Below are 16794 nucleotides of genomic sequence, written 5' to 3' on the forward strand. Positions count from 1 at the left end.
GGGCTTGATTGCCTGTACTGTTTTCTTTTCTTCTCTCTCTGTTTTGGCTCTTTTCTTGGGTGTTTTTACATACATGGTTGGATTTGATGTTCATTTTTCTTGATTGAGGCTGGCATTCGATGTATTCATTCAAATTTGGGTTAATCCGAAACCCCTAGTCTTAAACTGAAATTTTGAAGATCAGACTGGGACCATATGACCTTTTTTTTTTGTTTTTTTGTTTTTTTGTTTTTTGTTTTTTGCGGTGTTTGATCGAAGACAGATGTTTTTCTGACTCCAGGTTCATGACAGATAAACAGAAGGGGAAAGTTTTCATACACGGCATATGTGAGAGGGTGGGAGTTTCAAGGTATTAATTAATGGGTGGGGGTTTATGACTTTTCCAACTCTTTGTGAGAGGGGACACGGCCGTGTATGAAAACTTCCCCCTAAACAGAATGAGTCCAAAATGTTACTAGAGAATTTAGAGTGCTTAATCCACAAAGCTAGTATATGGGGCCGTATCCGTATGTATCACATTCCTGCTTATATTCATAAATTTACAATTAGAAAATGTTGCTGGAAGTGTCTCCTGGTTACATGCATAAAACCCTAGTCTTAAGTCTTAAAATTGAAAATTTTGAATATCAGACTTCGTCATATGACCCGTTTGACAGGAACAAGGAGTACTTTCATTCAATTTGACATTTTTTTTTGCTAATTAGAACCCTTCAACCTACCTGGGTTTACGATTCAGGCCCTAGGGAAAACCCCGGTTACACGAAGACTTCCCCCACCCTGTGTAACATCTAGGGAATCAACTCGTTCTAGAAAGTTCCAAGTAGCTTCCCTCAGGTCCATTGTTAGTATGGTGAGGAACAGAGCCTTGAGCTGGAAATCAAATTTGCCTCAATGCTGGTAGGGTTACTACCTTCATCAAAAAAGGTTGGGGTAGTTAGACATCTGACCAACTATATCTGGTGAAGGTAATATGGTCATCCTCTTTTGACATTGTTTGATTTGATCTCCTCTAAAATAGTTGTATATTGGGATGTAAATGGATAGTAATAAATCTAGAGTTGTGTTCGTATCCGTTTAGGACAATCCATATTTGAAAAATCGGTTTCCTGAATCTATAAGGTCGAAAGCTAATTGGATGTGAATATAGATATGGGTATTTCAATTTCAAACTGGATATTATCCAATCTTTTCAGCTTCAATAATACAAATATGACTAAATAATATCTTATGGTACTAAAAAATGGGGGGGGGGGGAAAATCATGAAGAGTTTTATGTAATTTCAGGTAAGCCACTTCAACAACATTCCTAGTGGGGTAATGGATTATAGCCTTTCATTTTCTTATCTTCTCGAATATTTGTTTTCTTTAGTTCTCCATTGCTCAATGCAACGCAGCTCTCTCAACTCGCAACTCCACTCTCTAATCTCTACTCGGTATGCAAATGGATAGTCGAGAATCTATATTTGATTTGTGTTTGTATTTGTTATCGGGGATCTGTATAATTAATGAGATTTGCCAATGGATAGTTTCTTATACGATTCGAATTTGATCTGTTGACATCCCTAATGATACTAACTTGGTATAGGTTTTTTATGGCAACAAAATAAAGTAAAAACTAAATAAAAATGAAGAGCTACATCATCTGTGACATTAATCCCTGTTCTAGTGCACCTAGTAGATACAAGAAGTTGATGTGCTCTTGTGATAAAAGATTTATCCTTCTTAGTAATATATACATTAGCATAATGTTTCAAAAGAGCTTTGATATCCAACAAAACGGTGAAAATTTCCCATGGCCACTGGTAACTACATTGCTCCACCCATTGTATCAAATCTTCACAATTAGTCCAGATGTCAATACATGTGTCTTCTATTACCCTTAGTTTTTGCAATCCATGGAGCAACCCTCTTGCTTCGGCTTCTTGTGTCGTCTCTATATGACCAAAATCCTGCACATGCAAGAATAACTTTTATTGCGAATAATTATAGAAGCCCAACCTACTTCACTTGATTCTTTAACAAAACTACCATCTCATGTAATAGTAATAATGTCGAGATTAGCAAGCCAAGCTAGTCGTCACTTATTGACAAGGGTAAAATTAAAGGTGGAAACGTCTCAGCAGAACAACGAAAATGCAAGAGATGTTCATTCGAGATCCATTTATTGATATGTCTCAAAACGATAGCAGAATCAGGTTTATAATGAGAAAATAAATAATGATTCCTAACAAATAGCAGGTGATAGACAATATAGAAAGTAAAAAGAATACTCCAATCGTCATCCTAAAATCCCAGTTGCCCAGATCCTTTTAGAAAAGGTGCAAGACAGAAATAAATGTCAGTCTATTTCTTTTTCTAAATCACAAAAGACACAAAGATCATCAATACACATAAAATGAGTAAGATTTCCCCTAGTAGCAAGATCACCATGCAATAATTTCCATAAGAAAATATGGAGAAGTTTTTTCCATATAAGGACCTTATTAACTTGGTACAGTTTTTTTTTTTTTTTCCTTCTAATGAGTGTAATCGCACATACCACACTTCAATCCCCAAAAGGTTAATCGACTTTTGGGAGACACCTGATGTGGGACTAAACTCACACACCCAACACATAGCGCAACTTTTTTATTTTTTATTTTATGAAAATGTACACTAACCTGATATAGTTGTACAACATTTTGTGGACGCTTTTATGTGAGAGTCAATGTTTCAAGTTTAAAGAATGGAATCATAATCAATTCAAATCGAAATTATTGATTCCCACAACTTATTTTGGAACCGCTATGAATGCTTTTTTATATATATATATATACTTATTTTTCTTTTAGTTATTAAATAGTAAAAAACAATGAAATATTTTGTAAATAGATTTAGGGAAAAGGTGCTCTGAGCATATGGGAATCTGGGATAGAGTATCTCCTCTATGCCTGTCTCTTCCCTCCTCACATGAAACAATCTTGTAATGTACAATATTGTTTAGTCACATGTCATTGGTGTGTGTCTCTATGCCATTTGTTCAGAGAATTCTCTCAAATACAAAACTTCAAAAAATCAAAGATATGTGACAAATTTTTTTTCTCTTTTCACTTCTATTTTCTAGGGTTTTATTCAATTCCAATTCGATTTGAATCGAAATCAATAAAGGCTGATTTTTTTCTTGCTGCACGTATATTTGATGGCATTCCACTTGTCAGAATCGTTGGAGGACAATCCCATGTCCAATATTGGGTTTTTAAACTTTGGCAGTTAGAATCATTGACTTTTAAGTAAGGGTGTCAATATGTACCACATATCGTGTACCAATATCGTACCAGTTTATCTGTATCGAACCATACCAAATAAATTCGATATGTTATTGGTATGAGATACTTGTACCGAATCGATATTTAGTACGACATCGATATGGACAAAACACTGAAAATGCACCATACCGTCCTGAATACCTGTACCAAACAATACCAAATAGATTCGATTTAATATCATATGAATAAATGTACTGATCGGTATTTGATACGTATAGGAAAATAGAGGGGGTATAGGAAAAAATCCTATACCCCCTCTATTCAACAGCCAAAATGTTCCCAAGGTCTGCTGGACTCCACTCAATTGTTCAAGGCTTACGCTCTTTGCTCTGGTCCGGGGGTTTGTTTCCGATGTTGGAAGAGTGCCACAAGCATTTCTTACTGTGAAGTATTATCTTCTTCATAATTCGGGGGCGTCACTGCGTCAGTTCTGAGACTTTTGGCCAGAGAGATAAGGGGAGTAAGAGAGAGAGAGTTGTAGATGCAATCGTCGCCATTGTTGAGGTGCAGAACAGTTTCAGTCGTCGCACGGAGAATGCTCTCCTCTTGCTTATCCTCGAAAGTTGGATCAAGCCCTAGTTTTTCTTTCTCTCGCACCATGTCGGCCAACTCCTCCGAGACCCAAGAGACTGCTCATCATCCTTTCTTCTCCAACTTAAAGATTTCGCATCCGAATCCAGCCGAAACCCTTCATAGAAACGCCAATGTCTCCAGATGCTTCTCCAGGAGTCTTAATCGCAGTTCTTCCATACCCATTTCGAGCACCTCCGAGTTGAGAAACCAACAACAACATGAAATGGAGGACTCCATTCAAAAATCACTCGTTGTGGTTTCCTTCTACAAGTTTGCTGATTTTGCCGACCATGCTGATATGCGCAAGCCCTTGAAGGAGCTCTGCGAGGAAGTTGTGAGTCTCTCACATCCAATTTTCTTTCCTACCCTCCAAATTTTAAGTTCTTATCGTCTTATCGATTTTCCTCTATTTCTATATAATTTTGAATTTGAACTTTGAAACTTGTCGTGAAAATCTGGGCATTTTAGGCTCGCGTTGATGCTTTAAGGCAAAAATTCAGCTTACACGACTAACCCACTCCCCCTTGCACACACACACACACACACACAAAAAGGGACGTCATTGCCATTGGGAGAGGTGGATAAGATTAAGAAGTTTGCTGAAGATTTATTGTGTTACAGTGGGGAAATTTTGATTTCGTAAATTGAAGCTCCAGTATTTGCTGGTTACTACTCGTATCACGGATGTAAAGAGCTGGTAAAATTTAGTTTCTTTGGAGAGTAATATAGTCTAAGAGAGGAAAGGTAATGTTGAAACGTAGTATTCTTTTTAGTCTCCTGAGCTAATTGCTTTCCCTCATTAGTCTCGTCACTGATTGCACTATGACGTAAAACTAGAGGAATTTCAAGTGGACGAGACTAGAATAAAGGGGTGTAAACCTCAAGGTGATTATGGTTCGATTTTTAAATGGATTCTGGGGATATGTCAATGAAAACAATTTCAGTGAGAAGGACCATTGCTTTCTGATATCAACATATTGATCAAACTTTGGATTATAATGATGTATCTGGTTGTTATTTTTATGTGTTAAGAGCATGTAGTGTTATTGCTGCTTTAAGATTTTTTTGGTGTCTGATGGGAACATATTCTGCATATATGTGTGAATGTGTTGTTCAGTTGTTCTGACTTGGGTTTTTAGATCCACGTGCTATTTGATCCTCACAAGCTGATCCTGTTCAGCGTGTTTCAGGTGGTATTATTCTGGCACCTGAAGGTATCAATGGGAGCATATGCGGAACCCGTGAATCGGTGGAACGGGTTCTTGGATTCATTCAAGCAGATAACCGTCTAAAGGGCCTAAGACAGGTGGAGTCACCTGTGAGTCCAGAAGATGAAGCCATCCATCATGGGCATACTAGCAGTTCACCTCTTGGAGCTGGGGAAGATGCACCCTTTCGATGGGATCATGTGAGGGTCAAGGTGAAGAAAGAGGTACTCTACTAATGGCACTCCTTTATGTCCTAGTCGTTTGTTTGAATTTCATGATTTTTTCCCTTTCCCAGGAACCATTTATTGTGGCTTACCTTCTCTAATATTTTTTTGTGGGTATTATGTTATTGTTTTATGTTTGAGCAGATTGTTTCTCTTGGAATGCCTACTGTGTCACCTATTGAAAGAGTTGGAAAGTATGTGAATCCAAGGGATTGGAATACATTGATTAGGGATCCAGATACAGTAAGTAATTAGAATTTTGACTGGGATCACCTGTTGCATTGGTCAACCTTTCTTTTACTGGTTAATTCATTTCAATTGATTCCAATCATATTATTGTGTTTTAAATCAAATTCATTTCTTGCGGACTCATCTTTATTCATGGTTTTTCATACCAGACATATCTTGTGCTTGGACTCCCAAGCTGTAGACAGAGTTTCTCTCTTTTATTTTATACTCCAGGTTAAGATTTATTTGTGGGTTGCAAAAAAGGAAAACATTTTTTAGGGGAATTAATTATGCTTATTGGAGAAAAAAGGATGGTTTTTACACACCAAAGTATCTGGCTGTGCCTATCTATAATGTAGCTGTTTGTCAGCTGAACACTGTCCATGACATTGGTAATGTCTGACTCTTCCATGAAATATAAAACAGGCAAAGATCTTTTTCTTTCACGTTATGCACAGAGAGGAAAGATGGATAATCTTAGTGCATGTGGATTATCCAATGATGCTTTTTAATTATGCTAGATCTCTTAATCTTAATCCATTCCAACTTGGTAGTCCAAGTCCTCCAGATATATTGCTAAAGGCTGAATGTTTCATGAGGAATCTATGTGGTATTTCATCAGAACATGACATGGACACTATGCTTAGGTCGGGTACAGACCATCTAGTCTTCAGAATAACAAAATCAGACATGGCCACAGTTTCCAGTTTTGAGTGACTGCTAGAGTAGCTTGGGTGTTTAAGAGTTAAGATAATTCAATTTGTTTGTTTGTTTGCCTAAGTAATTGCTTGGGTTGACATATTAAGTTGTGGGTTAGGATCTGTGGATGTTTATACACGATCATGGTACTGGTCAGTCTAGAAAGAGTATTAGGAAAAAGTTCCTGACATAACATTCAAAATATTCTAAGATGTAGGTTGTTAGTTTCTTGACCCCATTTTCTTTACTACTTCTTTTAACACTTCAGGTGGTGATTGATGTGCGCAATACTTATGAGACTCGAATAGGCAAGTTTAAAGGAGCAATTGATCCATGCACCACAGCATTCCGGACGTTCCCATCATGGGTGGATGATCAGTTCGAGCTTGCTGGACCAGAAGAGGTTGATGGTTCAAATGACAGCTCCAAAGAAAGAACAGAAATTCAAGGACAAAGAATGCCAACCCGGGTCGCAATGTACTGCACTGGTGGAATTCGATGTGAAAAAGCTTCAAGCTTTCTCCTAAGCAAAGGTTTCAAAGAGGTATGTCTCAACTTAGCATTATTTTGGCCGATACCTTTTTTTTTAATATATTTTGCATAAACTGGGCCAAAGAAAATTAAGACTAATATTTATCCATCTCTATTACTAACCCTATTAGGACTACCTTTGTCAACTAAATTACCTATCTGGGTAGTCCATATCGTATTCTCTCCTAACTTCCAGACAAACTTGTGTGGCTAATTCTCATGTTATTAAGTCGGGGATTTGTGCAACTGGGACATGCTTTAATAATACAGTAGTAAAATGTACTACGCTACTATGATTTTATCCTTACAAAACAATGGAACATTGAAACCAGATGATGTCAATACATCAGTAGCTCTCCTCCATTAACCACCTAACTATTTCTAGTGAAACTGGTCCATTTCACCCTTGTGATGCCTTGTGATCCTGCATATTTAAGTCCTTTTCAATATATCAAGCTTCACTCCTTGCTGGTGTGCTCAACGGCCTCCGTTGCAAATTCCCATACCACATCAAACGATCCACCTTCTACTTGTTTGTGCTGGCAGATGACTCCTCAAAATAAATATCTTGCTGTGTCTTAACTGGTGGTGTGGCTAACATTGTTCCTCAGGGTGGGGACAAGGGTTGGGAGGGGAAGTAAAAAGTTACGATAACTTATATGAACACATGCATTATGACTTATTAGAAAAGATACACAACATGCTAACTGAAAAGATGGACAAAGGAATATGTTATGCTTGTGTATTCCCTTAAAACATTGCACATAATGTCAAAAGCAAGTTATATTTGATGGTCTTGGCTCTCTTACACTGATTTATGGTGATTGTAATGAGCATAGTCTGAACTTAGTTGGATGGTCTCAAAAACTAAGCGAATAGATTCCATAGTGGATGGTAAGGAATCAGAAAGAAAAGGGGGAAAGGAAAAGTGGCTAGCATGTAAAAAGGCACCGAAAAGATGTAGCCTGTCTGGATTTATGAGAATATCAGAATTTATTTTCTCCTTACTAGTTTAAAACAGTGGGCAAAAGGGTTAAAAGGAAATGGTGAACACACCACACACAAACACACATTATGTTTCTTCTTATAGCTAATAATATATTGGAAAATATTGGTTAAAAGATATAAGGATTAGTTATAAACCAAGGAGCTAGTTTGGTTACTGAAAATATTGTTAGATGTTATTAAAAAGAGCGTACCGAGTGCATGAGGCTCCCGCCACTTGGGGAGAGTCATAATGTACGCAGCCTTTCCCCTGCTTTCACAAAGAGGCTGTTTCCAGACTTGAACCCGTGACCACTTGGTCACAATGGAGCAATCTTTACCGTTGCACCAAGGCCTGCCCTTTGAAAGCAGCAACCAAAGATGGGAAGAAGAAGGAGAATCAAAGGGAGAAAGATGAGAGGAGAGAAAACAAGAGAGCCTGAAAGGGTTAACTGGAAAGCTTGCCCCATCTGCTGCTCACTGTAATTCTTGATTCTCATCTGTCCTATGTATGACCTCAGGTGTGTTCTGGGATTTCCATTCCCAACAAATTTCTCTGATTTCCTTGGCGAACTGCCTAAGCAAGTTCCATGTCCCTGAAATTCTCAGGCCGATGTATCGGGATTTGTTAGCCTGAATTTCAGACACATGCCGAGAAACTGAGGTGGGTGGGGGTACAATAGGCCCGAATTCAGCATTGCAAGAAACCTCGTTGATCGAGAAGGTTGTAGTCAGACAATGTGAGGTAGCGTCCCGAAGGTTGCCGAAGGCAAGGAAGACATCGCTCGCACGAGGAAACTTTGCAGCCAGTTTTCTCGTCATGCTTTTTTTTCCTTCGCGATTTCCTGGATTCCTTGTCGATTCTTACCCACGTTCTTTTTCTTTTCTCTGGAGCATCTCACTTTGAATGAAATGCATTCTCCACGTTCCCGAAAAGGATCCTATCAAATATTTCACATTTTCTATGATCATCTCTATTTCAGGTATTCGGGGAATCCTCCTTAATAGATGAAATATTCCTATTATGTCAATGCCAATTGAATCAATGTTATTAGCTGTGAATTCGAACTTTTTGGTATTTTCAGTTTCTTCTGATGATATGATGGGTCATTCGAATCGCGTAAGCAGGGTACCTTAGGAAAGAAGACGAAGGATACAGGTGCTCGGCAGCAAGCAATAGCTGCCACAGTCACAGTAGCAAGACAAGAATGAGAAGGGAAGCCCCTTTTTGATGCATACATACAAGAAAATAGCAATTGGAAAGGTAGATGACAGGCTAGGCCTCTATACAGTAGGCTGAGTGAAGGTGGTAGATGAAGGGTGATGCCTGGCTTGAGCTTGTCCCTGAGAAAGCCCCTTTCGCTTGAACTGTTCTTTTCTTAGCTTTTCAGCTTTCGCTTTCGCTTGAGTCAAAATCATCCGATCTACAATCGTCAAATCGATCGGTCAGAAACTGGCCTCTATGAGCATTTTTTCTTGAGAAGAAGAAGAAGAAGAAGAAGAGTCTTGGCTAGGAATAGAATACCTTGTTGATACCCATAGTGTATTATAAGTAGTAAACTAAAAGTGTATTACAACCAAGGACATAACGTAAACCAACTATTACAATACCAACCATAAGTCACTATATACTACCAAAGATACCCTTAGAATAGTGGTAACACCTAATAACACTTTACAATAATAATGAGGCTGTTATTTATCAGCTAATTTAAATTAACTAAGCTGTCATGTCGCAGACTCCTCCAAAATTTCACTGCCAACTAAGCGGTCATGTCACAGACTCCTAACCCACTTGGAGAAGCTTCTTCAAGTGACTAACCTAGGAAAACCTCCCTTATGCTAATCTCATTTAATTTATGTAGGATAGATTCTTTACACTCCCCCCCCCCCCCCCGCAAAAAAAAAAACCCTAACCCAAAAAAGTTAATAATAATCATTTCTGTTTGGTAATTGACACCATTGACAATAACTAACATTGTGTCACTCCATTGGTTTTGTTTGATTTTTGATTATTTTACCAGGTTTATCATTTGGAAGGTGGTATTCTGAAATATATGGAGGAAGTCCCAAAGTCAGAGAGTCTATGGGAGGGTGAGTGTTTTGTTTTTGACAAGCGAGTCTCAGTTGAGCATGGATTGATTCAAGGAACTTTCCAGCTGTGCTATGGGTGTAAGCAGCCAGTGAATGATGCAGACATGGAGGCTCCAGAGTGGGAATATGGAGTTTCATGCCCATATTGTTTCTCAACCAAGTCTGAAGAAGAGAAAGAGAGGGCAAGAGCACGACAACGGCAGTTTGAGAATTGGGGTATTATTGGCGGTCCTGACAAGGGCCGCCGGCCATTGACAACCACAGATGGTAATAGTAGAAAGTCTTCTGTATTTTCAAATTCAATCTAGCACTGAGGGTGTGAAATTTGAGTTTTCAAGCAAATCATGATTTTTTTCACTTTTTTGGTTGCCGGCGGGTCTTAGCATATGGTGTTAGTCTAGTTATTATATATTTACTGTATTTAATAACAATTGAATTTTGGTTGCCTGGTAAACAGCAGGGTTTAGAACTTGATGTTTCATATTTTGTGCTATCCATTGTGTCCTTCTACATATTATGGTCATATGTTGTGGGATTAATCCATGTGCATTCCTTGTGATTATCCCATTATAGGATTGTCATATTGCATTCTGTCCTCTGCCAACTTCCCAAGGAACCAGAAATGCAGTTAGTATCTTGGTGGTATCTACGTCCTTTCGTTTCAAGGAAGGAGGAGATGGGTTTTTTTCCCCCACTCAACAAAAGGATTTGACATCCAGGAAATCGATCAAAATCTGAATATGTTTCCTTTGTGCATTTTATGACTTGAAGATTCATCTACTCTTAGTGTAGGTATGGGGGTTTTGTACCTTTGGTCTATTCTTGTTGCTGCATTGGCTTGGTTTTCTTGAGATATACTTTGTGCTTGGTCAAGGAAGGTGCAGAAGGACTTTATTTCTTTAATCTTATTTTTTTGGGTGGTAAATTACTAGTTAAATCACGAGAATTTGTGTTCAGTTGTTGGGTTTTATTTTGTTTCCCGAGCTTTGGAAAGGTACTCCTTTGGATCAGAAAAGTTGGTCTACTATTTCTTAGTCAGTTTGTTATTGGTGAAGCCTAATCTCAGTTTAGTCTAGGAAGTATTGTTCATTTTGGATCATTTTTTTTTTTTTTTGAGACGTTCATGTTGGTGGTAGTTTTGTGCCTCGCAAGGAGATGTGTATGAAGGTTTGTAATTTCATCATTAGAATAGTGAAAACTTTGGTTGATCGTTCTGCCATAGACATAAGCTATCTTGGGTGAACCATGTAAATCATTTTGTGTGAGAGGGGGATGTTTAGGAGTTGAGTTTCACATCTGTATTCATAATAAAGCCTTTCTTTTAAATTTAGTGTGGAGATTATTTACTTAACCCTTTGTTCTATGGACAAAAAAATTTGAAAGTGAGGTATTTCCCTCCTACGACTATTTTGGATCCATCTGCCTAAGATAAGAATGGATCATGGATCATGGATCTGGACAAGTTTTAAGAAAATGATTCCAAACTTTCGACAAATGTTGGAAAATTGGGAACTGTAGTAGTATTTCAATTTGGATGGATTTATAAGATTCCATATCTTGATGGATTTTGTGTACCTTCACAAATAATTCCCAATCCTTTATATTCGAATGTTAATGAGATAATTATTCATTAACTAGGAGAAGAAATTCAGATCTTAGACCCAAAGGTCCAGTAACCAAAATTCTTCTGGAAAACTAACATGATAAAAAAACATGCCGTTCCATTTCTAACTTCTTTTTAAAAAAAACCACAAAAAGGATTCACATTAACAAATTTTGAAAGTCTACTCTTAACCGACACAGCCCAACTAACACTTTTCTTAAAAACATCTTAAATTTTGGAAGGATTTTCAAATGCCAAACACAATTCTAGAGCTTCATATTAGAACTTAAAAAACTATGATTGGACCAATTTTTTAGTAATCATCGAATTGCAATTTTTGTAGTAAAAGTTCTAGTTGTACCAAAGGACAAGACTACTCAAAAGGATTAGTACTTCAAGGGAGTTGTACAATGGCCTTAGCCACCTCATTAGAAAAGTGAGGAAAAATTAAGTTAATATCTCATTCTTTATTATGAATAACTCATTAACATAAATAAAACAAAGATTAGTTCATTGACTTTTGTTGTGCTTGGATCGTTGGATGTCTGAGCTGTCAAGTGTCGACATCTCCACCTAACACTGTCGTAATTGTACACTTTTAGGAATTGGAGAGAATTAAAATCCATCCAATAAGTTGATATAAAAGCTAAAATCGACTTAATCAACACAGGTCTACTTGTTTGCCATAGAAACGAAATTCGCGAACTCCCTAATTTTCTCTCTACCATTTGTGTAAGACTTTTCCTCATAAGTGTCTTATTTACAACGATAGGAGTTCCAAGATAAATAGCATTCCCATCAATTAAAGTGTTCCTCACCGAATCTTTAATCCTTTCCCCCACATGCGTACTATATATAACACCACTCTTCTTGAAATTAATATTTGCCTTGATAGGCCCTGAAAAATGTTCAAAACTGAATGTAACATAGAAATGCAATTTTGAACATCTTTTAGGATCTATCATAAAACACACTAAAAATTATTATTATTGTTAAAACATCAGAAATCAAACCGGTACCAATCTAATTAGGTACCCATAAGAGATCATAAGGCCAACCCAATAAAAACCCGTAGTCAAATTGAAACCGAGTTTTACTTTAACGATTCGATTTGTACTGATGCATATTTAGACCAACCGAAATCAGACCAAGCCGGCCATTTGACACCCTTTACTTATTCCACTAAGAACTTCTAATTCTAACTCCCTTGGACACATTGTAAGGGATTTTTATCTCCCCAATTTTTTCAATTTCATCTAATAGGGGGGTTGAAATGATCACCCTACCCCCTGCCGGAACACACTACCCCGAGTGAAATCCACCTCCTTCTATTAGAGTAAATTGAGAAAATTGCCGGGCAAACAAAATTGAGGTGATAATTTTCCCTAAGATTATGATACCAAAGAGACCCTAAAACCCTAGTAGATCAGATTTTAAAAAAAAAAAAAAAAGTCTAAAACCCTAGTAGAGAACCTCTCTAAGCTCTAAAATCTCCTAAAACCCTATAAAAGAAGTGAGAGCCTGAAAACGAAGCTCCGTCGTCTCTACCATCAATCAACCAAATGGTGTTCTCTACTATCATCCGGAGAGCCGCTTCATCAGTAGCGCCTCTTGCAGTGCGTGCCGTCGTTGGGACTCAGAGAACACATCATGATATCCTATTCAATTCCTTGAAGAACATCGTTGTCTCCCAGGAGCTCTGTCGAAGGACATTTCTTCCAACCTTCTTCAATTTCTCTTCGGTCGCTAAGAGGTCCAGTTCCGACGAGAGTCTACTAAAAACCATCGAATCGGAGATAAAGTGTGCCGAGGAATCAGACGATCACGACAGGGTTTGTTACTACTTTCTATTGTTTTCCTTATCTTTCTCGATTGATTGTCGTTTGTGGGTCTTTGTTTCCCTTCTCCCCTAATTCCCTTTTATTTGATTTTATTTGATTTTTAAAATCTTGAGTGAACGTTGGGGGGGGGGTGTTTAAATGGAAAGCTGAATAGGGATTGATCTTTGTTTGCTTGTTTCTTCGGTTCTATTATACTGTGATTGCCCATTTTGCACTCCTGTGAAGTTCCCCATTGTTTGTTTATGAATATATAGGAATTCAGGCCAAAATTCTACAAGTTATGAAATCAGTTTGAACTAAACACAAGTAGAAGAGAAAACCAAATTAAATGTTGGTTTTCTACATTTTAGATTGTTATTTCGTAGTCTATTTCGCTCAAGCCCTCGAGTTGGTTCCCCAATAGTTCTGTGTAATGCATTAGTAATGCACTTGGATTTTCCATTGTCGTGACCCTATTTACCTTCCACTTCCCATTATCACTGTAATAGCGTGATTACTCATTTAATGAAAAAAAGAAATATTTTAGGCTGGGAAGGATTTATCTACCCCACAAATTTATGCCTAGGGTATTTTCCCTTTGTCATTTCATCTAAATTATTTTAGACTGAAGAGCAATAGTCAAACTACCCCCGCAAAATTTCTGCATAGTTAGTTTGCAGAATCCATTATCATTCATTTTCCAGGTTCTTCAAAATCCTGGAAATCTTGAGTTGTAATGGCTGAGCCACGGGGCACCATATTTTGACAACCCTTTGCACTTGAAAGTTATGGATCCTAGCATGGGTTGGGTACTTCTTTGATGTCACCTTGCCAAAAATTTTGGTGCTTGGGAAGTTCTATTGTCTGTGTTATGATGTGCCTTAAATTCCAAACCAACCACCTTAGGTAATGCCATGTAGAAAAAGTATAACCGTGGATTAAATAAGGCGGTCAAGCACCATAAATCATATAACCGCTGTTCTACTCTAAACTCCTTGTTTAGGGGAATTTTTTCTTTGGACAGTCTTCACCTGTGGACGTGGTTATATTGTGAGTAAACCAGGTGAAGTACAAGAGAAGTATATAAACTCTTCATGGAGTGTTCTTCATATTGGGGTAGTGGCCGTCAAGAGAAGTAGAGGTGCTGTAATTTCCTTTTGTATTTTTCATGTCATATGAGAGTATTTTGCTGTAGTAAATTTGTGCCCGTCAAGAGAAGTAGAGGTGTTGTAATTTCCTTTTGTATTTTTCATGTCATATGAGAGTATTTTGCTCTTGTAAATTCACCTATTTTGGTGAGTTATTGTGTCATCCGAGAATGCAAAAATCTCTTTCTAAATACAAGGGGCTTGTGGAAGTTGCATCTCTTAGTTCATAAGTAATGCAGAACATTGACATGTCTCGACTTTAAAAGGGACGCTACAGCTTTGAAGAAAAAGGAGAACACATCATTCATTGTCAACTTGTTTATGTGGCGCAAAACAATTTCAACCACGTACTAAGTAGAAAGCAGCGGAGGGGATACGAAGTCAACCGTAGTTGTGGAAATGTGTACACGTAAGTCAATCTTGATGGCTGAGTGGGACCCATATTTGACTGATCTCTCTTGGCACCTCTATATAATCGAGAGGAGAGGACAGTTCAGAGATAGAGAGAAAAATTCCTTTGCTCTTGTGCAATTCCTGTGAGCAAAGATAGAGAGAGTTTATTGGATGCATGGGGGAGGGGGGGTTGGGTTAGTGAGAAATGTTCTCTTGTATTATCCTATATATGTTAGTAGAATCTTTTCGTAATCTTCATTCATTGATGTAGGCTAAAAGCCGAACCATATAAAATCGTCTTGTCTTTTGTGTGTTTACTTTGCATCTTATTTCTTGTGCCATTAAGACCATTGCATATTTCCGCCACAATAATGCACTTGGATTTTTCATTGTCGTGACCCTACTTACTGACTACTTCCCATTTATCACTGCATTAGGGTGTTGTGATTTCATGAAAAAAAAAATTAGGATTAATCTACCCCACAAAATTATGGTAAGAGTATTTAATCATTTCATGAAGAATCTTCTAGACTGAAGAGCATTAGTCTACCCCCACCAAATTTCTGTTTCATAAAGTTAGTTTACAGAATCCATTATCATTCATTTTCCAGGTTCTTAAAATCCTGGAAACCTTGAGTTGTAATGACTGAGCCACAGGGCACATAAAGTTCTGACAACCCTTTTGCACTTAAAAATTATTGAATCCTACCATGGGTTGGGTTCTTCTTTGATGTCTCCTTGCCAAACATTTTGGAGTCTGGGGAATGTGTCTTAAATTCCAAGCCAACCACCATAGGTAATGCCATGTGGCATAAGTATAGCTGTGAACTAAATAACTAGGTCAAGCACCATAGATAATGCAGCAGCTGTCCTAGTCTAAACTCCTTGTTTAGGAGAACTTTTTCTTTGTGCTTTTACTTTCTGTTTTTATTTATATTTTCCTCTACTTTTGTGTTGTCATCAATCCTATGATGTGTCTTCATAAATTTATGCTCGGTTGGTTTCAGATGCAAATGAAATATATCAAATATGACTATAGTTTGCTTGCTAGTCATCTGTTAAGGATTAGAAATTCAAGACATAACAAGACAGTAGGGGCATCAGTGCTGTTATTACTAGTCATCATGATACTCTCTCTGTTAGATAATGTTGGCATAACTGAGATACACTAAGACCTTTATATGTGAATTTATGAACAATTCTTGTTATTTTCTCTCAGAAAAGCATTTTTGTAAAATTATTTTCCTTCCCTTTTCCCTATAGGTTGAAGAGAAGCCTGATGGGTTCCCTTTTGAAATCCAAGACAACCCAGGACAGCAAACCATATCACTAAAAAGAGAATACCAGGGTGAAGTCATCAAAGTTGAAGTTCACATGCCCGATCTTGTTACTGGTGATGTTGGCAATGACAATGACGATGATGATGATGATAGCGAGAAGAGTAACCAATCCAGCATCCCACTGGTTATAAGTGTTTCCAAAGGAAATAAGCTCTGTTTGGAGTTTGGTTGCACTGCTTACCCAGATGAGATTACAATTGATAGCTTGTCTGTCAAGGAACCAGAAGCTTCCGAAGATCAGATTGCCTATGAGGGGCCGGACTTCATGTAAGTTTCATGTTTCATTATTTCAAAATTAGCCTTTGGTTGATTACCACCAGCTGTATATCTCCACCATTATTCTTTTTAAATTGCGTTTATCCTTGTTCCTAGGGATTTGGATGAGAACCTGCAAAAGGCTTTCCACAAGTATTTGGAGATCAGAGGGATCAAACCCAGCACTACCAACTTCTTGCATGAGTATATGATCAACAAGGATAGTAGAGAGTACTTGATGTGGTTAAAGAACCTAAAGAAGTTCATCGAGAAGTAAAAATAGTTACTGTCAGTGAAATTGAACAGTTGAATGCTTTTTGTTTTGTACCATTTCTTTTTGCTGTTTGAACTTTCATGATAAGAATCACCGATCCAGTCATTTACTCATA

General features: G+C 37.7%; 2 protein-coding genes across 2 annotated transcripts; both read left to right on the forward strand.

Annotated features, from left to right (window-relative positions):
* Positions 1-3745: 3745 nt before the first annotated feature.
* LOC122663946 (rhodanese-like domain-containing protein 7) lies at positions 3746-10289 on the forward strand. Its single transcript, XM_043859622.1, has 5 exons — positions 3746-4212; positions 5059-5310; positions 5455-5553; positions 6506-6781; positions 9777-10289. The coding sequence occupies exons 1-5, from the start codon at positions 3787-3789 to the stop codon at positions 10152-10154; spliced, it is 1431 nt and encodes a 476-aa protein (XP_043715557.1). The 5' UTR covers positions 3746-3786; the 3' UTR covers positions 10155-10289.
* Positions 10290-12960: 2671 nt separating this feature from the next.
* LOC122663967 (uncharacterized protein At2g39795, mitochondrial-like) lies at positions 12961-16794 on the forward strand. Its single transcript, XM_043859640.1, has 3 exons — positions 12961-13281; positions 16074-16417; positions 16523-16794. Exons 1-3 carry the CDS (start codon positions 13012-13014, stop codon positions 16680-16682), a joined length of 774 nt encoding a protein of 257 aa, XP_043715575.1. The 5' UTR covers positions 12961-13011; the 3' UTR covers positions 16683-16794.

The sequence above is a fragment of the Telopea speciosissima genome, chromosome 1, assembly GCF_018873765.1.
Source record: "Telopea speciosissima isolate NSW1024214 ecotype Mountain lineage chromosome 1, Tspe_v1, whole genome shotgun sequence".
Taxonomy (NCBI): domain Eukaryota; kingdom Viridiplantae; phylum Streptophyta; class Magnoliopsida; order Proteales; family Proteaceae; genus Telopea; species Telopea speciosissima.